Source organism: Gambusia affinis, linkage group LG01, assembly GCF_019740435.1.
Source record: "Gambusia affinis linkage group LG01, SWU_Gaff_1.0, whole genome shotgun sequence".
Lineage (NCBI taxonomy): Eukaryota > Metazoa > Chordata > Actinopteri > Cyprinodontiformes > Poeciliidae > Gambusia > Gambusia affinis.
The window spans coordinates 27,125,438-27,145,714 of NC_057868.1; the positions used below are offsets into that span (position 1 = coordinate 27,125,438).

A 20,277-nucleotide genomic window follows, 5' to 3' on the forward strand; every position below is an offset into this window, starting at 1 on the left:
TATTGACTCTTAATCTAAAAGAATTAGTTCTAATACATAATAGACTGAAATGTTACATTGTTTCTAAGATTCTGCTAATTTTTTCTATGATGTATGTAATTGAGGGTCCCAGACAAACAATTTATACCTTGTAATGATTTTTGTAATTGATACAAAATTATATTAAAGGGAATTGATTCCTGAGTGTATAATTAGGTAGTCCTCTCTATAGCTGCAGTTAATGATCAACCATTCAGTGGAAGAAGTTCTCTCCCTTCAGCATGACTAGCAGATGTCCTGCTAGTTCCAATGGGACGTTTTTAAGTAAATACAATGAATTGCTAAAGACCAAACCAGAACCGTCTCCTGTCATAACGTAGCTTGCCTCTACATTTCGATGGCTCGCCTCTCTGGACTTGAGTTTCAAGAACAGCTGAAAACGTAGTTGAAGGGATAGTTAGGCGGGCAATGCATCCGAGGCTGTAGGATTACCCAAGATAGAATTTCCCAACACTGCAACATGGGCACTTTCACTGCCAAAAACTGAACTACACTTGTGGTGGATGCTTAGAGGGTTCGTGTAACACCTATCAGGCTTGCATCCAAAAAAAGAGAGTCTACATTTCGTCTCTTGCATATTATGCAATGCTTTGCTGTAGAAAAGAAATACTGGATTCATACTAGTCTGTTTGGCATGTAGACATTTTATTTTTCTCCTTATTGACCAGTTGCACCGATTTTGAATAGTAAAAACACAGGACACATAAGTCACTGCTCTCATCTTTGACATTTAATGACAAAACATTCAATCTGCACATGAAATAAACATAACTTTTCAGGCTGAGGTCCTCAGTGCACAGTGAAAGTACTAAGCTGTGACTCTTCTTGAACTTAAGACAACAAAAAATCTTCCCGTGTGATTTAGTAAAGGAAAACATTTTGGACAAAGTTCTATTCGAAAGCCCCTTAGAGCCATTAAAAGTAATCTGGTGAACAGACAGCCCAAATGTTTATGTCTTTGCACGCCTTGAACCCTTAAGCAGTCTGTTTTCCTCATCCCTCCTTGTCAGGTTACTGAAAGGGCACTATCACAGAATTATCCTGTGGCACTTGTATGAAAATGTTACTCATCTTTAAAAACGAATATACAATATATACAAAGACCGGTATCAAGCATCAGAACTTAGCTGCATATGTAATCATGTTTCAGTTTTATGCCTGTGGTCTTTCGAAGCACTGCTCCAAGACATCAAACTGCGATTCCCAAGAGACTGCAGCTGATATAATATCCAGGTTAGGCTTACAGTAAGGGTCAAGTGGTGTGGGGGTATATTTAGGAGTCAGGCTAAAATCTAAAACAGGGGGGAGAGGTCTGTGCAAAATCTTTTATCAAACAACATAGTCCCTCAGTGAGGGAAGCAGTAAGCTCCACTGAAGCCCATAGACAAGGAAGTACCAACCTTAGACTTTTTAAGACTCACGCTATAATAGTTAATCAAGCTAAAGGTATGTTGAATAGAATATTTGTGGTCCTTTTAGCGTTGACCTCTAGAACTCTACGAATAAAGAGTCTAGACAGCTGTAGAGAGCTGGGTCTATCGCCCAGAGCTTAGCACTGGCAGTTTAATAAGTGTCCGTAAACATCCAGTGACAGATTGTTTATGCAGTGTAGATATTGTAGGGAGTGTACCCCAGCAGAAACTCTCCCACTCCGACACAGTACACCACCTGGGCAATGCCAAAGAGTGGGGCAATGACCAACGCCCGGCAACTGGCTCCTTTAAGGAAAGCTCTTGGACCCTCTTTTCTCAGGATCTTTCTGCAATAGGGAGAAAAAGCCAGGATTAGAATGTAACTCATCCCAATTTGGATGTGGTATAGAATGCCCACTAATAAAGAAATAAGTGCCTGATGCAGTCCACAACTCCATTGTAGGTCTCCTCATTGGATCCTTTTTTGAGCGATTGCAACCTCGTCTTCACCACTGTGAAGCATCATCCAAAAATGTCTGTAAATCCAACCGTTGCTTGCTACTTTCTCAAAATATGTAGCCATTTTTTGCATACATCTCACCATCACAAGGGCTGACAGCTACAGCAGCAACAGATCCAGCCAAACATCCAGACATAAAGGACCAATAGAAAGGCACAGATTGATCTTCTGATGAATGCTGACCAAGTTGCTGCAGATGGGCAAAAAGAGGAAAGTACACAACAGAGAATGGGATGTCCCTAAAAAAGAAAGCAATAAAATAAGTTGGTAATCCAATTAATTACTATAATAATGTATAAAAACAAAGGAAATGCACAGAAAACTCCAGTCACCTCATCAGTGTGGCCCCAAGGCCCCTGTATAAACCTGCGACCCCTTTAGTCCTCAGCAGCTCCCTAGTTATCTCTATGGCAGACATTCGAATAACCCGAGGTGTAGGGGCGGTGTTGTAGGAACGACTGAGAACAGCACTGGTCCCCCCCATCTTCAGTGTAGTTACAACACTTGGCATTACCCTCTGCTGAGCCACTGGGAGAAATGGCAAACAAAATTTATTTGTCTTAAGAGGGAAAGATTTTTAAGAGGTAACTCATAACTGAGTGCACAAAGACAGATAAAGATTTATTGTTTTACCTATCCTGCCTGCATCTTGCAGCTGGATCTTGAGCATCTCCATTGGTGTGGTAACGATGACTTGGCACATTCCTGCACAACATCCTGCCAGCATCTCTTTGAAAACTGTAAGCCTGCCACTGAGGATAATTGCAAAGGGTTAAAACAACCCAAGAATGTACAATAATAAAACAAGAGAAAAAAATTGAAGTCGGTTTTATTATCTACTCACATGTCATTGCTCAACTGGTGGCGAAAAAAGTCATTAGCAGCTAGTTTTATGGCCTTCTCTGGTGTTACCAAGGTAAGATTAACCGCAGCACCTGGGCAAGGAAAGGACTAATTACAAACTAAAATATAGTTTTAAGATGCAGCTATTCTTTCTCATTTTTTTCCTTCTACATGACCCAGAAAACAGGGGGAAAAAAAACAAAACATTTTCCTAAGGTACCTGCAGACACTGGAAAGTTTTGGTTAAACTACGAGCCAATTAGTTGGGTTTGAAACCTATGTGAATTTAGAACACATTATTAATATTAACACAAAACCCCTCAGCTAAGTACCCACAACAACTCTTATCCAAAGTCTGCTATTACTCACCTCTGTACATGCCAAAGTACCCTTCAGACCTAACAGTTTTAATGAGGCAGTCCATCCTGAAGGAAACATGAGAACCCGATCAGTGAAAGTTGTCAGATGTTTTCTTTTTATGTCAGGTCAACACAAAGAGACAGCTGTCTTTCTCTTCAGTTAGTTCTTACATGTTCTTATATATTTGCTGCCCACTGCGCTGGTTCTGCAGGCGGGTCTTGGCCAGGTCTATTGGAAACACACAGGTGACTCCTGCCATGCCTGCAATCCCTCCATTGATTAGTTTGGCAGGTAAGCTGTACAAAAACATAGAAGGTGTTTACAGTAATAAGACCTTGCATTATTCTATTGGTGATTCTACAAATGCATAAGAGAAGGTAATGACAAACTTCTAACACTGAACTGAAAGATTTTACAATAATATAAAGATAAAAACAAAGGAAATGCACAGAAATTTCCTTTGTTTAGTGGATGGATAGTGGGGAGACTTTTCTTTACACTTCTTAAATGCTTCTTAAATGCTATCTATGGGTTGCGTCAGAGTTTATTTTAACCGTGCTTCTGGAAACCCGGTCATCTGAAAATAACTTGACATCCTACACACGGACAAAAGTCTTACACGTCTCAAGGCCTAAACTTGTTATTTACATAAATTATTCATCTTAAATAATGAAGCCATATTTGTCTACATGCATTCTGCATATCATGCTGCTAAGGTTCATACCTAATCTGCTGTTGCTGGGCCATGGTTTCTTGTTTTTGGCAAGTGCAAAAATTGGTCAGGGTGACAAAGCAGGCCGCAGATGGAGACAAGGCTGAGAGTCCCTGAGAGACACGGAGCAAGGCAAGAGGGGAAAGAAGAGCAGGGTTATATAAAGGGCAGGGAAACATTAACCCCACTGGATTTAGGATCAATTTCACATCTAGCTCCGCCCACATCCCCTACAGCCAGGAAACTGACCCAGAGTTGCTTGTAACCTCAGCAAAAATCCCTTCTGACGATACACCGTCCAACTGTGTTAGAATTCACTTAATTTATATTAACTGGTTTCTCTGATCCAGATTAAAACAAATCTACATATTAAGCAACCAAAATACTACTCAGTTGAAACTAGATGCAGACATGAGTTTTATAAAGATACACATAACACATGCACATTTTTTTCTCACGGTATAGCAACAGATTACACTAAGCTCTTCCTCTTTGAGGTCCTTTAGAATTACTAGACATTATATTTTTGTTAAATGCCAGAAAAATAAGAAAGACAAGTTCCCTAGGGCTGTCCACACACAGACACCCCTTCTTCCCTATCTGTCTGATTACAGGCTGGAACTCTCCACCTCTGCATATGTGTTTTCAGACTATCAGGATCATTGAATTGCCTCTTGAGACTTCTTTGGAGATGGCTCACAAAACTGAGAAGAGCACAGAGTTCCAGAGCAAAAAGATATCAATCAGGCATGAAGTCAAGGCTGCTTCTTCCAAGACAGACGCTGCACCCTCCAACGCCAAAGCCGAACCTTCCAAGACCGGATGTTTAGAGTTGAAATAATATTGGAGAGCGTTGTTTTTGTTGTTGTTGTTTTTTGTATTTTTTCCAAAACATATTACCAAACATTCGTGGAACAATCACTTAACCTAAACTACTTGTTGGTATTTTGCTAATACGTGTCACTATAGATTTAAGTTATTAAATCTATTCACATCTACAGACCATTTCTTCAAATGTAACAAATTTCTTCTTCTTTTTGTGACTCTTTGAATCAAGTGCAAAACAGTCACACCAAAATTAAACTGTGTAATTTAACTAGTATAATCACGCGTTGTGCAGTAACGAAGTACTCGTACTTCGTTACTGTAGGCTACTTAAGTACAATTTTCGTGTATCTGTACTTTACTTAAGTATATTTAATAATGGATACTTTCGACTTCTACTCCACTACATTTTACAGTAAGTATCTGTACTTTCTACTTCACTACATTTCTACAAAACCGTCTACGTGATTTTCGTTACATCCAGTGGCATTAACTTTTTTCCCCGTTAAAATATGAAGTTCAGGGACTTAACAAGGCGCTGTAAATCCAAGCAATAACGTGACCTACTAATTACTGTCGTCACCCATCGCCTCCTCCTTTCAGTCGCACGCGGAGCTCCCAGATATGCGCAGTGGTTTCCACTAAGCGGGAGATGATTATGTCTAATAGTCAGTAATAGAATTTCGCTACATAAATCATAAGATTTGGCGACATGTAAAATCAGCAGCGCTTCACTTTCACAGACGGTGGAAACTTCGTCCGACTTTTAGCGTCACTTGGAAAGCAAGCTTAAAGGAAGGTAAGCTATGTGGACGTGATGTTAGCAAAACTAGCTGTAGGTGCAGAGACACATATGGTCCATCTGCGATGAAAAAACGTTGTCAGTCATGTGTTTAATTATTGTGTGGAAGTATTGTTTTAGGTGTCGCATATATGGGACAACGCTGTGACCAAAATCTGCTATATAGTGATAGTGATGAACGATCCGATTCTTCTGGACGGATTTTTACTAAGTCCTATAGGACTGAAGCCTCACTGAGAGCCGTTCTTTGTCCTTGTGACGCTCTGCACACACTGCAGTAGCTATTATTATTTTATTTAATTAAAAAATAGATAGATGTATTTAATTGGCCAATAAACAAAACAAGAACGTGTAACGCAGAGCTGCTCATTGCTCTTTGATTGTGTTGGTAACCTGTCATGGTGGCATACAGGGTGAGAACAATCATTGTCCTTCTGCCTGGTTACTTCTTGCTTCTTGCACCTTGGACTGTATTCATAGTTGAGTGTTGTTTACCATTGGAGCATTGCCTTAATTTCTATGTTTAATGGAGCAGACAGTTGTGGTTTCTGACATGGGTGATATGGGCAAACATCCAGGGCGGTACCTTTTAGGGATGGTAGGAGACCTCCTCGGATTGTGCCACAGAGATGGAAGCAAAGCAGAATGAAGAAGAGTTTGAATTGATAATGATACTGGTTAAATTTATTTCAGCTCTCAGTATTTAATATCTAGGTGTTTTTATGGGAATGTGGATTTTTCAAATCAATTTGAGAAGCAGTTTTGAAAGGTGCACTTCATTTTATTGTGTCATGTAGCGCAGGGTTCTGGTCTTTGTCTTAACTACAACACTGCTACGTGGCTCCTTGGTTGCATGTTCTCCCTCATCCACCTTCTTTCCATCCCCTTTCTGTTGGATTTCTTTCAAAATAAAGGCCATTAGTGGCAAAAAAGTGAAGTTTATGCTATGTGAGGACAGGAGACAAGATGTTTCCATCCCTGAAATTATGATACATAGAATCACAAATCTAAATCTAAACTGTCACAGAGAGTAAACACACTAAAAACATGCTTTATCTGTGGTATTGTTCATCAAAATGGCACATATTTCATGTATTAAAATTAAATACGATAGGTACACTTAATGATATCGTATTAAAGATTAAGTAATGCATTCAGGAAGTACTTTTACTTTTAATACTTAAGTATTTTTAAAAGCCAGTACATTTTTACTTTTACTCAAGTAAAAATGTTGAGTAAAACATTTTTACTCAAAAAATGAGTAAAATGAGTACAGAGTACTCATTTTACATAGTACTCATTTTACTAGAGTACTATGTACTCTTGTAAAATGTACTCTTTTACTAGAGTACATTTTTGTCCATGTATTTGTACTTTTACTTAAGTACATTTTTTTAGTACTTTCTACAACACTGAGTATAATAACTAAGCGGAAAGTATAACTATAAAATGGAACTGCAAGCAGTTATCATTGGGTTCCAAGCCCTACCCAACAAGTCTGCCCCTCCATGAGTTTGTTTGTTACCTGGTTGTCTGTCCCATGTTGCCCTGTGATGGACTGGCAAACGGTCCAGGATGTACACCGCCCCTTGTCTAAGTACACTAATAAATGTGAATCTGTTGGTGTCTTTAACTTGAACTTCGTTTTGAACTGGAAGGGTTAGTAACCTTTTTGGTTTATCTCAATAAGCAAGCACCTCACGCTGTATCTAAATAGGTCATGGGCAGTGAAACCATTTGCTATAGTGCATATGAATTATGCAAATTTTTGTCCTCTGAAACTTAACAATGTGTTCAAGTTTTTGTGAGTGCAGTGAGCATCAAGGCCAACAGAAGCACAATGATACAATAAAAATGTCCAGAAATCCCATTTACAATTATTTATTAATGTGCATACACAATGCAATCTATTGATATTCATTGATGTATCCGTTTCCAATCAAACTACAGAAAATATTAAAGCCACCTAGTACAAATACTACTCATTCAGCTGGTCAACTGCCATTTGACATGTAGGTGCATTGCTTTTACGAGCATGTTGTCAGGTTTCCAAAACCAGATTCTGCTTCTCCATTCCACCAAGTTCCACGGAGCACTGATCGTAAGAGTACGGCCTCGGTTGGACACAGTGGTGCGTGCGCGTGTCACAGCGCCTGCAGCTGCAGCAGCGGGCCGCGGGATAATACAACTGTGAGCTGACATCCTGAGGACAGCCGGGAATGAAGACAGCCCGGTACACAAGGGAGATGGGCACACAGCTCCGCTGAATCAGAAAACCCCTGCCAAATCTGCCCTTCAGATTGGTATCCTGGAGGACAGGAAGAAAGGATGAGAGGAACAGAGAAGCTGTTGACCAGAACTTCAAAAATGTTTAAAAGACTAGTATTTCAGAATCTACTCTTTGAATGTGCAACCCCACTGTAATTATCCACCCATCCAACCACTATCTATACTTGGTTATCCCTGAAGATCATAAGGGGGCTGGTGACTATCTATTGCTCTCATTGTGAGAGAGACGGGGCACGTCCTGGACAGGCTACTTGTCAAACACGGGGCAACACACGCGCACACAGGTCAAAAACACACACACACTCACACCTAATTGTTCTTTTAGAGTAACTAAATAACTTAACAGTCCGATATTTGGACTATGGGTGGAATCTTGTGTGTGTGAAACTGCAGCGCACTGAAGAACACTTATGGGGAGAACCTCAATGGAGAATCACCCGACACTGCCACCATACAGCCACACTTCAAACACACTTAAAAAATACTTTTGCAAAAGAAAGAAATAAATGAATAAATTTAAAAAGAAAACAGAAACAGTCTGTTTGTGGCAATTCTCACGCTCGTGTAGCAGTAGCCACTGCATATGGTTGTGTTGACTGCCACACACTGGGTGCAGTTTTTCTTCTCAATCCATATGGTGTGATTCATCAGCATACAGGTGTTGACAGCTCCAACCATTAATGCAAAAAGCAGAGTCCATCTCAAAATAAACAGAGGCATGCTAGAAAATGCAGATACAGACATATATGAGCAATCAAGAAGCAAAGCGCAGACATAAAGATTAAAAACATTTGAAAGACGCAGAGCATATAATCTGAGCAGATTTTGTTGAGATGTTTACAAACCTGTTTGTTTAATCTTGGTGAATAAAGTTATTGTTGTTACCACATCAGACATGCAGTGAAAAAAAATGAGTCCCTCTGGATGTGCAATCTCTCACGCCTAGAAAAAAAATAATTTTTTTGCACTGCTGTTTTTCTGCTTAATGTCATCCAAGCTCTCCAACTCTTCTCTGCTTTCCTCCTCAGTTAAGATTTGAAAATACTGTCTGTTCGGCGTCTTTTATACAAACCTTAATCCATCTTGGCTGCCCCACTAAACTTCAGTCTGTGATATCGTCTCAGACATTATGTCAGCTGACTGCAGGTGGGTGCGTGTGCACATGAATGCTCATTTTCACAGGTCACACTATTTGGTGCACAGACGGGAGGAGGTGTCATGCTTATCTAAATTTGAGTCCCAGCAGGTTCAGATGCCGGTCAGTAAACTAGTACATATGCCAGTCAGAGCTGATCAGTGAAACTGGTCACTTGGGTTTCTGGAAACTGAACAAATCCAGATTTTAATAAAAAATGATTTCTTTTCTAAACTTGTGACACATTTTAAGTCAACGTTGTTAAAAAAAAAAAAAAATGAAGTGATAAAGTTATAATGAGGAAATAAAATATAAGTTTTTCATCAAGAAGTTTTTCGCAAATTAAGTCATTAATATTAAATCAATTTGTGAAAATCAAGGATCTTTGCTGTTCATCCAGTTTATGTTGGGACAATACTCACATGAATGAGTCCCACCTGAGAAAAAGGATGTAGCTGGCTGTCAAATTAATCTAAATAGTTTTAGATAAACTCAAATTACAGACTGAAAACATTGCTGATAAAACACATGGCTTTATTATATAACATTTCCTTCAAATAGCTTATTTTCATAGGTAAATGAGGAAAGAATGGACAAACAATGAGTAATTTCATGAAAAATGAGCAGTGTTTTCTCCAGTATAGTTTTAAATGACTGCAGGTGCATGCATATAATATGAGGGCTTAATCTTGATTAACTACAACTTTATTGTCAATATGAAGAATGAGCTAATATGTACAAACACTATGGTGAGGAAGCTGATCATGCAAATCTTATGACTTTCACAATTTATCTGTTTTTTTCCTTTTTTGTCTTTCTTTTTTTTTTGACCTGGTCTTACGGATGGTTTGTTTTTGCTCTACATTTCCGACGATGGGTCAGAACTATGTAACAAAGATATCAGATGAATACAATAAACTGGGTCATAAACAGTTCAGCAATTATCTTCCTTGACACACATCTGAAGGTTTTTCATCATTTGGGTGTCAAGAGGTTTATGAAAAAACAAAACCAACAATGCAAAATGTTATGTATGTCCTTAGGCAGATAGAGTGCCTATGGACAGAGCTAGAAGAAACTAAGACATCCATCCATCCATCCATCCATCCATCCATTTTCTAATAGATTTGTCCCTAATGGGGTCAGGAGAGGTGCTGGTGTCTTTCTCCTGCCAATGTTCTGGGTGAGAGGTGGGGTTCACCCTGGACAGGTCACCAGTCTGTGAAAACACAACATATTAATAACATTTGTTTTGTTATTTGTTTTATTGTTTTTGACTGAGAAGCTATTCTATTCTTTCTGGATTAGTAAAGAAATAAGAGAGAAGAAATCAGGTAAAATCTGTTTCCATACATATAAAAATCTTAGTGAGAGTGATATCAACAAAGGATATCGCTCTTCAGTTGTCCTCCATCCATTAACAAATCATTTTAAATATCTGCCCACATCTAAATGGTTTTTCTTAGTTGTTTTTGCCACCATTAGCACATTTGGCAGTGCATACATGAGATTTATTGACAGTGCTAAGACACTTCCCGTGGGTCTGATTGGTTGTTTTTGGTCTGGACGACTTGGGAGTGATGCATTTCTTCAGACGGCAATAGTAGCTCAGGAGATGGAGAAGCTTAATTTTTTTTTTTTTTTTTCACAAATTAGCTGTCTTGTATTATACTGTCACAACACAGTGACACTTTTAACAAACATGAAAAAAAAAACATATTTGAAAAGGGGAAGGCATACATTAAATGTCCGCGGGCTGAGAATCCAACCCAGAGGACTGTGGCCTCTGTGTGTGGTGCACGTGTGCTACCACTGAGCCACGTGGGGCCAGTGCAACTGTGCTGTGAAGAGGACAGGTTATCTGATTGCCCCCCTGCCCACCCAGTTTGTTTTCTCTTTGTTACATCAGTGACACCTGCAATGGGATGTCTGAGGCTCCAATTGTTTGGCTGTTGCAGATCATATGCGTAACTCTACACGCTAAGATAATGCCCCGAAACTGGGTCAGACAGATAGAGGGACACTTTCTGTTTGGTGGAGGCATGCCCTGACCATGCCCTAAAGTCAACACGTTTTCAGGGTAAGGTACAGTATGAGTTTTACTTATTGTTCAGATAGTTCAATTTTGGTCTCTGGTCTTTGATCAAACGGTCTTCTTTCATGTACTTGCTGTGCGTAGTGACAGGTGGCATCAAAAGTAGCACTATGAAGACTAACAATAGAAGGCATATTAATATAAATAACTACCTAAATAAGTAAATAACCTTCGCAGCTCATAAACACCCATCAACTAATTTTCTAACCCAATGTATAAGAAATCTGTTGCGCGTTATAATTAAGACTGTTGCTTTGTTTTGTTTTTTTAAAAAGAAAAACAAAACAAAACAAAGTTGAATGTGCTTTTACAAGCTAGTTGGTTAATCTGACCACTAGATGGCAGACAAAACCAATTTCCTGTTTCCTCCTAAACCAGGATGAAAATATAGAATAGATTGATCTATATGAGTTTAACAAATCAGTACAAGCTTCCTCCTTGGGAAGATGTGAAATGTGAACATGTTATGTACTGTAACTATTATTATTTTTTAAACCTTTATTTATTTACCTTTTAATGATGAGTGCCTTAGAGGAGTATTTGCAAAATATGGCAAAATATTCTGACCACGACTTAGAACCGGTTCTGAAGACAGACTGAAGTATCTGTGATATTTTCAAACGAATGCAATCAGACTGTTACAATTAAACACTAGAGATTTTTGAACATGCCATTCTGCTTCCTTAATCTTACCGGTAATAGGTGCTTCAAAGTCCTCTTTGCATAATTTAAAATAGCTTTGAAATGGATGATGCATTTGACAGTGTGTGCTTAACACAAAAAAGCTTTGTTCAATGACAGTGTTTATTTGCTTTGGAATACTTCTAGTTTCAACAATTTGCCGCCCTGATAGATCTTCTTACATCTGTTTTGATTACACTGAATTCAATAGGCAGCATCTCACAAATCACATCAATCAAAAGCACTGTAGAAAATCAAACAGTTGATTGTTTTGAGTATTCTCTTGGTTTTTTTGCTCACTGAAAACACAAGGACAATCCTTTAAAGGTTGGGAGTGGGAGATATTTCTGTTGCTGTTTTTTAGGGGACTTTGGCACATCGCAGGAGGAAGAGGGAATAGTTTGACCCAAATCATCACAGATGTCCTTGAAGATAGTCACTTATTAATAACATCAGGAATCTGGAGGCCACCTCTAGTCCTCGTTCCAACTCTCCTCCCTTGCCTGCAAGGCTCCAATCCAGTATGATGTCCTAAGTTTTATCCTTTTTTGGTCTGCGTGCACCTTCACTTGCACTCGCACGTAACCACAAGGCCCCCACAGGGCCTCAAAATCAATCTTGCAGTGCTTAAAATAATCAACCTAGTTGAGGGAAAGGGCTTACCAGTGACATGTACAGTAGAGGAGTATTCCTTCCCTACTTTGACTTTAATCTTATTCTCTAATTTTAATATCTGAATGTCCAGCCTTATTATTTTTTTGGCTTTGTTTGCAGAATCCTAAAAACATATTTCAGAATCTTAGATTTACCTCAAATTAACCAGACCTACTGGAGACATTTTATGTTGTGCTCATAGAAGTACAAGTTGAATCAGCTACAGCTCCGTGCAAAAAAATTTACGGCAATCCATTTACACATTTCGTTATATTACAAGCACAAACATTTGTGCTTTTTTTTTTTATACGTTATGCAATATGCAGAAGCATAGTTGGGATACAATTGTGGAGCAGAAAGAAAAGGATGGATTGTTTTCTAATTTTCTTCACAAGAAAAATGGGAAAATGTAGCGTGCATTTGTCAATAACTACATTTTGCTTCAGTTACAGTGGTCAGTTCTTTAGGACATAGGTCTACCAGCTTTGCACACCTGAAGACTGAAAATACCACAAATACTAATATACAGTAAAAAGTTTGTTCTTTATTTGGAAAAATGCAAGACATAAATATGCTTCCACTTGTCATCGTTTGAAGCACTTTGGAGTGATCTGTTGCTGAAAGCTGCACATATAAACTTGACTTGATCTAGAGCACTTCATTAGTCATGCACTGCTTTGTTCGTCTATCACATCAGATTGCAAAGAAACACACTGACTTGTGGTGATAAAACGTCTAAATGTTAATAGGATAATACCTCTGCAAGTGAATTTAAACATAGCTGTAAAATTGCTTATTTACTAAGAAAAAATAAATAAATAAATAAGAATGGAAATAAAAGGTGTACTTTGAACATAATTGGTGACCTCTGTCTCACTGAGATGTGAACCTAAGGCAGCTGGAAAAATGTGATCGATCTCCCAAGACAAGAATAGCATCTTGATGCTGGCCTGTGGTCATCGGTGAGACTGTCTAAGTCCTTCCTGGACTGGGTAATTAACTGCACCATTCCCTGAGATGCATCAGGCTGACGATCTTCAAACAATCCCTATTTCTGTCTGTTACAACCTTTAGCTAATGAGCTCTCCTGCCATTTAGGGAGGACACTGAGAAGAGAGGACTGGGAAAAAAAAAAAAAAAAAAAAAAACACAACCCCTACAAAACAAGCCAGGTTAGATCTAAAAGGCAAGTGAGCTCAAAGAAATGCCTGAAATCACACTTTTTGATAATATTTCAACTTATTTTAATGTATGCTGATTTTTAGACAGCGGCGGGTTTTAAAAGGTTTGCAAATTTGTCCCAAACCGATGCAGAAGTCAAGGAGGCTGTGCCCGCCCTACATTGGAACTCAAATATAGCTGCACGAATTGAGGCCAGCACTGAAATGTTGCATTAAGCGTGTGGGAGAAATCCTTCTGTTTTATTCATTGCAAAATGTTGGACTGTGTAAACTGTTCTCAAATGCAACAGACAGTAGCTGTGCGAGTGGTTAGTACGTTGCATAAATCAAATTTTTTATTAGTATTGAAAAGAAATGTTTATGTTAATCTGTCAGATGGAATAAAGCATCATGTAGATCGCTGGGGGTTTTTTCTACACAAAAATCTTCCTTTTTTTTTTTTTTTTTACATGTTTTCTTTTGCCGTGGCTGTCAGAGGAGGAGTAAAGTAATTACAACCTGTCTCTGACTCATACTGGCCAAAAGCCCAATATTGAGGGCTTGCTGAGGACTACAAATAGAGAAGAAGAAGAAGCAGGAAAACATGACAAATAGAAAATAGACAAAGGTTAGAGATGATGATGAAGGAGCAACATAATTCATTTATTTATTTATTTATTTTTAATCTTAAAGTGGAACAGTGGAGTGGGATTGTGACAGATAGATGGAGGAGAGGAAAGGCTGGATGAAAGGGTGAGGGCTGAGCAGGAATGGCAGAGGGAAAGGAGGAGGGTGAGCTTCCGATGAAAGGAAGTGGGAGACATTCCAATAAAACACATAGGGAGTGAGTGCATCTGTGTATGTGTGTGCTTTCAGTCCCTCCTTTGTGAGCAACAGTGTGGCAAGGGAGTGCAATAATCACAACCCCAGTAGCATTGTATTGCTGAGTTCCAAAATTAAAGTTGCTCAGTGTATAAATCTAAGTTAGGTCTACAGTGAGCCATTATACCATTATTACAACAGCGTAGATAAATTAAGGCCAATAAACTAGGAAAGTATGAGATGGGAATTCATATACATGGGAGTGTTCTCCTGTTAGAAGGTAAATATTAAAATAAATCAGTTACTGTTTGCAGTTTGTAAGACAGTTTTGATTTCCACCTCGTAGGTTAGGGTGAAATGTGCACCAGAAGGAGAGGAAAATAAAAGCAAAAGGAATGAAGCTAAAACTGTCAGAGTCTGGAGAGAAAGTGGGGAAACAAAAACAAAGTGACACTGTGATTGAAGGACAGCCAGAGCTCTGAGCTCTCTGTCTAGATGGCTCCCGGCCTTGAAGGCTGCCAGCGTCGAATGGCACATTTGGCAGCTGTACGTTTGCTTGGATTTCTCAGAGCTGTAATGCGCCTTGCTCTAAACCCATCCACTTTACTACCTTTTTGTCATTTAACTGCCTAATTTGGCTGACCTCCTCATTTTCGTCTGACCATCAGTCCATAATGTAACTCTGGAGTCTCCCTCCGTTTTGCTGCACTCATTGAGGTGAAGGTGAGTGTTTAATGCAGCAAATCGGATGAGTCACAGTGATGATTTAACTCTGCCCTGATACACGTCTTACTTTTACAGTTCTTCGGAACCAGTGAGATCTCCAGTGGACAGTGAGTTGCTAGGTGGTGGTTCGGCTGATTTTCGCGACCAGCGCTGATTAAGCTTCCCTTCTCTCCTCAGGTCTGGACAGGCGTTAGCATCTTCTCCCTCTGGAAAAATGTTAGCAACAGTGGGTTTTGCAGTGACAATCAGAGACACCTCTCTTTTCAGGGAATCTGTAATTCAAAGGATTCTTCTGCAGAATTACGAATAAGCCAGGGCAAAGGCTTATTCCTACAGCTGGAAATAGACATTGGGTGTGCAGACAGTAGATTATTTTGGATCCAGGGCTTATGATAAGAACTAGGATGCCTTTTGCCAGCAATGAAGGAGGAAGGTTGTGTTCTGTGCCCTCAACGTAGCACTCACGGGCGACAGGCTGCAAGGCAGGACGATTTCCTTCAATGGCTCCTCTTTGATCTCATGATGTAAAACTCTTACTCTTTCTGTCAAAAGCAAGTGGGATAAACAATTCATACAACAGCCTACTTGCTCCCTGTAGTTACATTTTTCATGGCTGGAGGCCCAACAATATAGTTCAACAAAGTGTTGTTGTTTTTTTTTTTTTTCATTTTTGATTTTCGGGTGGGGCAGCAAATTTATGAGGGTGACCTTTGTCCCTCCTGAGCCCCTTTCTGGTGGCACCATTCTATTAAGGCTTGCGTTTGTCTAAAATGTTCTGTTGTCAAGCTGAATTTTCTCTGCTTAGACAACCTGCAGCAATGAGCTTTTTCAATCTTACTGCAACACTTGGTTCAGAGGAATGTTTGTTCACAATGGCCTCGAATCCTTAACTAAACAAAAAGCCAACCACATTTCTTTTTTTTTTTCTCAACCCAAGGTTTCTTGCAGCCTTTCAGGTGAGATTTTTCCTCATCCCTCCTGTTCTGACCCTATCTGTCAAAACACACAGCTGTCTCCGTGCAGCTGTATTTTCAGCAAATACAAGTGGCCACATATTTGGAGGTCTCTGGTGAATATCTGCAGAGAATGGCTGTGAGCGCCTGTACAAAAAGGCAAAACTGTAAATTGTGACAGAATGTGAGCGATTGCGTGCCAGAGTGAGTGCGAACCTGAAGGCTACTAAAACAGAAAAGTAATATAAATTTTTAGCTTCTGCATGGAACTGAGCAAGGAAACCAACTTCCCCACTCACAAGCACACAGACACACACAGAGAGAGAGAACAGCACAGAGGCAAATAGAAACCCAGTATTTAGTTTCTGCGTCACCACAGTGGCCATCTGTCAGCATGAAGGCCTTTGCGTATGGATTGACTGAATTATAACTCACACACGCTGAATCTAGATACAATAATTGTTCAATTCACCGAAGAAGTCTCTCACCCCGTTGACCTTTTCTGTGTTGCAACTTGGTTGGATTAACTTAAAACATAAAGCACCGGATAATCTGGCAGTCTGAACAGTTCTTTGTCGTATCCCTTCATCTGTTTCTCTCTTCTTCTTCTTCTTGTCTTTTTGTCCCTCTCTCCATCTCCATCTCCATCTCTATCTCTACCCACGTGAAACTGTCTGTTTGTCTGAATCTGCCAAAGGCTGATGTCATTGTCCACCAGTGTGCTTCCATGTGTGGGATGAAATGAATGCCGAGGTATAATCCCACGGTTTAATCCCGACCACTCCTGCACCAACCGGACAGCCCAAGAAACAATCATAACAGTGAGAGGCAGGATTTTATTTTTTGGGGGGGGAAGGGGTTGGTAAAATATTATAAAAAGAAAGAAGCGTGGAAGATTTTTGTTGAGAACATTTCTTGTTGCCTTTATGAGACTTTTTTTTTTTTTTTTTAAAGGCTCATTTTACTCAAAAATGCCCCCTCCTGCTGGGCAGAGAGTGAGATGGAGGGAAAGAGGGAAAGAGACGGAGAGATTAAAGATTATTTATTTCTCATGGGTGGGAGACAGTGAGGGAGAGAGAGTGAGTGAGTGGGAGGGAGGGCGGCAGTCAGAAGCACGCAAACTAATTTTCACCGATGAGCAGACAGTCGTGCCAGAGTGGGAGCTGCGCTCAGTTCACCTCTCCGGCGCTGCAGGTCTATTAACAAAGAGACCTTATTAGTAACATCTTCTTTTGTTCTGTGAGCACTTGTTACCACGGCGAACAGGAGTTTCCTTTTGGGGATAAAGAGACTGCACACCTGCACTTCTCCTAAGCAGCGACAACTTTAGGTAAGCCAATGCAGCGAAGTTGAAATTTGATTACATTTTTTTTTTTGCATGGCCGTTTTGCAAAAAACAGTAAGGAATCTAAACTAAACTAAACACAAAAATAAAAAAAATTTAAAAATGTAATAAAGGAAACGATCCAGGATCAAGAGATTTTCTTCTGGAGAGCTGCTCAACCAGCACGCGTATAATAGCTGCAGTGCAAATCTCCAAATGAAAACAACTGGAAAGTGCCAATAGTTTGATATTTCTATTATTAACCCAATGTGAAATCAAAGCCAGTACAGCATGACAGTTGCTTCAGCTGTTGTTTTTCTTTTTCTTTTCTTTTTTTTAGCTGCTGCAAAGTGTTAAAAGCCTGACAGATGACTGTCCATATTTGGGGTATTTGGCATTTTACTGTTAGGAATCCTGCTGCTCTTACATTTTACTCTTAAGGAATCTCAACAATAGTCTCTTTCTCTGGCTGGATTGAACATTTGTTGTGGTACTTACATTCATTCACTTATTCGTTCTTTGTTCTTCAAAATTTCTTCACTTCTAAAAGCACTTAAAGTTATAGTAGATCCATTTGCAGTCTTGTGTAATAATTTCACTTCAAGGCATCTTTAAGACAAAGCAAAAGAAGGTTCTTATTCTTTCTGGAAAAGTTTGTTTATTTAATTCAGTTCAAATGAGAAACTCCTAAGTTATAGATTTACGTCATGAAATGATTTATTTCCTATTTTTATTCTGTCGTAGATAAATGTGCCTTACAATGAACAAAAACCAAGAAATCTACTTTTTAAAGAAAAATACTTGATTGCATAATAGATCAAAGTTACTACTTGAGATATCTTATGGTCTACAGACAGAGTTACCTTCCACAAGGTGTGCAAGTTTCTTGACAAGACGCTTGACTCAAACTAAATTTGGATACAGCAAATCATTTTTACTTTATCCAAATTATTTTTTGCTGTATCCAAATAATAATGCAAAGTTAAGGGGAAGGAAGAGAAATGTCTTACGTAGGCTAAGGAAGAAAAAAAAAAAACATGTGGGCATTTGCACTTTGTCCAAAATCCTCTATTCAGGTCTAAGTTAATTTTCCATTTCAGCTAGAAATCAAGATCAGGGTCTAGGGGAAGAATGCAAAAGGAGACCTGACCAAGTATTGAGTGCAAATGATGTGAAGTAGAATACTTACAGTGGTCTCACAGTGGTTGTATGTAATATTTAGATTTTCTGAAAAGCTGCATGTTTTAACCTCTGAGCCAAAATCTTCTCAATTTACTGTAAGAAACAGATGGAATACAGCCACTATGTGTGTAGTTCATCTATGCAATGAACTCATTCTACTATGTCAAATTAATTGCTGAAAAAAAAGAAAATCTTTCAATGTTTTAATACATTGAAATGCCTCTGTATATTGAAGCTGTTTCCATCTTAAGTTTCCATTAATTATTTAATAACTTCCCATTAACTGAACAGATGCAATGTAATGTGCTTTTTGTTCCATTCTGGTTCATCTTCTGCTTCAAGTTCTTCCTGAAATCAAAGTCAATGTCAAAGGGATTAAGAAACATTATATATATTGCATTCCGAGAAACAGGTGGCAGAAATTATTGAGATTAACTCCCTGGTGCTTAATGCAGCTTTACTAGAAGAGCTGCCAGAGAGGGGTATCAATTGAATAATTGAACTTATCAGAACTGATAAACTGCTTCTATTAAAGCTATAATGGTGATATTACATCATATTTTATTTTTGCAATGAAAGCAGAATACAGCCCCTTTTGGCCTCATTAAACTTGCTTTTCTATGAAAGAGGAGAAAAAGAAAAAGCATCAGAGTAAATCTGGTTGAAGCTACAACAGAACTGCACCTTTGAGACACCTTTGAACAAGAAAAGCAAATAAAGATGCACGGCGAAAACAGGGTTAGCATGTTTGGTAAATTCAAATGTGTGTTTCTGTTCCATTTCTAGTCAGTTTATCTGTTGAATCCAATGTAACAAGATGTACATAACCTCCTATCAAACCTTGAGGTTGAAAACTTATTCTGTGCCTCTGCTTTTCTATATATGTGTCTATCATCCATCCATCCATTCATCCGTCTTTCAAAAACACCAGTATTTCAGAGGCAACTTAAAATTAGACATTCTTCTTGGTGATTTGCTTCCCCAACGCAGCATATTTACATGTCCTGAATGTGCAATCAACTGTTACACATAACCGTAACTACAATAAGGTAAATTTGCATTTAAAAACTAGAAATATCTGCAAGCACAGATCATTCTTCATGCCAGTGCACACATTAAGGAGAGAGGCTGAGTTGGGAGATTATAATGGAAAATTACAATTGAGTAACCTACTAGTCAGATGCATTTAGAGTAATATTAAAAAGCTAAATCCATCTTACATTGGGATGACAACTATCACATAATATTCTTTTAAGATGTTTAGGATTGGTCATGTGCAGTTTATGTAATATCTATCAGCCGGTCTGTCTGCCAGTCGGTCTGTTTAGGTTTAAAGCCCTCTTTTAGCCACTGCTTACAGAAGACCAGCATCTAAAGGACAAAACGATTACTCGTTTATACCTCACGATCGAATCTCCATTTTTAGTTTATAACTAAGAAAGTAAAACACAGTGCACATAAGCTAAAGTTTATGTAATATTTTATTTTAAATATGTGTCAGGCATTATGCAGTATCCAGACTGATATTATTAGAAGACTAACGATGCAGATTCTGTCATATCATGCTGATTTTCAGGTGACACTTAAATATTATAGAAAGTTTTGCAGGTACTAATGTTGAAGCAGATCTTTTAGTTTGTTTATTACAAAAGTCAATGGACGCATAGATCATTTTAAAATATTATTCTAAGTGAGTTCCTTACCTAGTCCTGACTTTAAGCCAAAGTTAATTTAATGACTAAA

The 20,277-nt window shown here is 38.8% G+C and overlaps 3 protein-coding genes across 5 annotated transcripts in view; 1 reads left to right on the forward strand and 2 right to left on the reverse strand.

The window, feature by feature from the left end:
- Nucleotides 1-747: 747 nt before the first annotated feature.
- On the reverse strand, nt 748-4,027 carry LOC122829555 (mitochondrial glutamate carrier 1-like). The gene is made up of 9 exons (XM_044114218.1): nt 3,899-4,027; nt 3,345-3,470; nt 3,184-3,239; nt 2,816-2,906; nt 2,605-2,723; nt 2,304-2,499; nt 2,053-2,210; nt 1,888-1,963; nt 748-1,798 (listed from the first exon to the last, which is right to left on the reverse strand). Exons 1-9 carry the CDS (start codon nt 3,919-3,921, stop codon nt 1,639-1,641), a joined length of 1,005 nt encoding a protein of 334 aa, XP_043970153.1. The 5' UTR covers nt 3,922-4,027; the 3' UTR covers nt 748-1,638.
- A 3,358-nt stretch (nt 4,028-7,385) lies between these two features.
- Nucleotides 7,386-8,807, reverse strand: LOC122829565 (follitropin subunit beta). Of its 2 annotated transcripts, XM_044114238.1 has the most exons (3): nt 8,648-8,807; nt 8,361-8,523; nt 7,386-7,821 (listed from the first exon to the last, which is right to left on the reverse strand). In XM_044114238.1, the coding sequence occupies exons 2-3, from the start codon at nt 8,520-8,522 to the stop codon at nt 7,555-7,557; spliced, it is 429 nt and encodes a 142-aa protein (XP_043970173.1). In that variant the 5' UTR covers nt 8,523; nt 8,648-8,807; the 3' UTR covers nt 7,386-7,554. The 2 variants fall into 2 exon arrangements, with proteins under 2 accessions (XP_043970173.1, XP_043970165.1); XM_044114230.1 differs by lacking the exon at nt 8,648-8,807 and having other exon boundaries at nt 8,361-8,546.
- Nucleotides 8,808-17,149: 8,342 nt separating this feature from the next.
- The window catches only part of camkvl (CaM kinase-like vesicle-associated, like), a 47,777-nt gene continuing 44,649 nt past the window's right edge, over nt 17,150-20,277 (forward strand). For both annotated transcript variants that reach the window (XM_044114259.1, XM_044114250.1), the window contains exon 1: nt 17,150-17,358. The gene's annotated coding sequence lies outside the window, so the exon portion shown is untranslated. The remainder of the gene's footprint in view (nt 17,359-20,277) is intronic.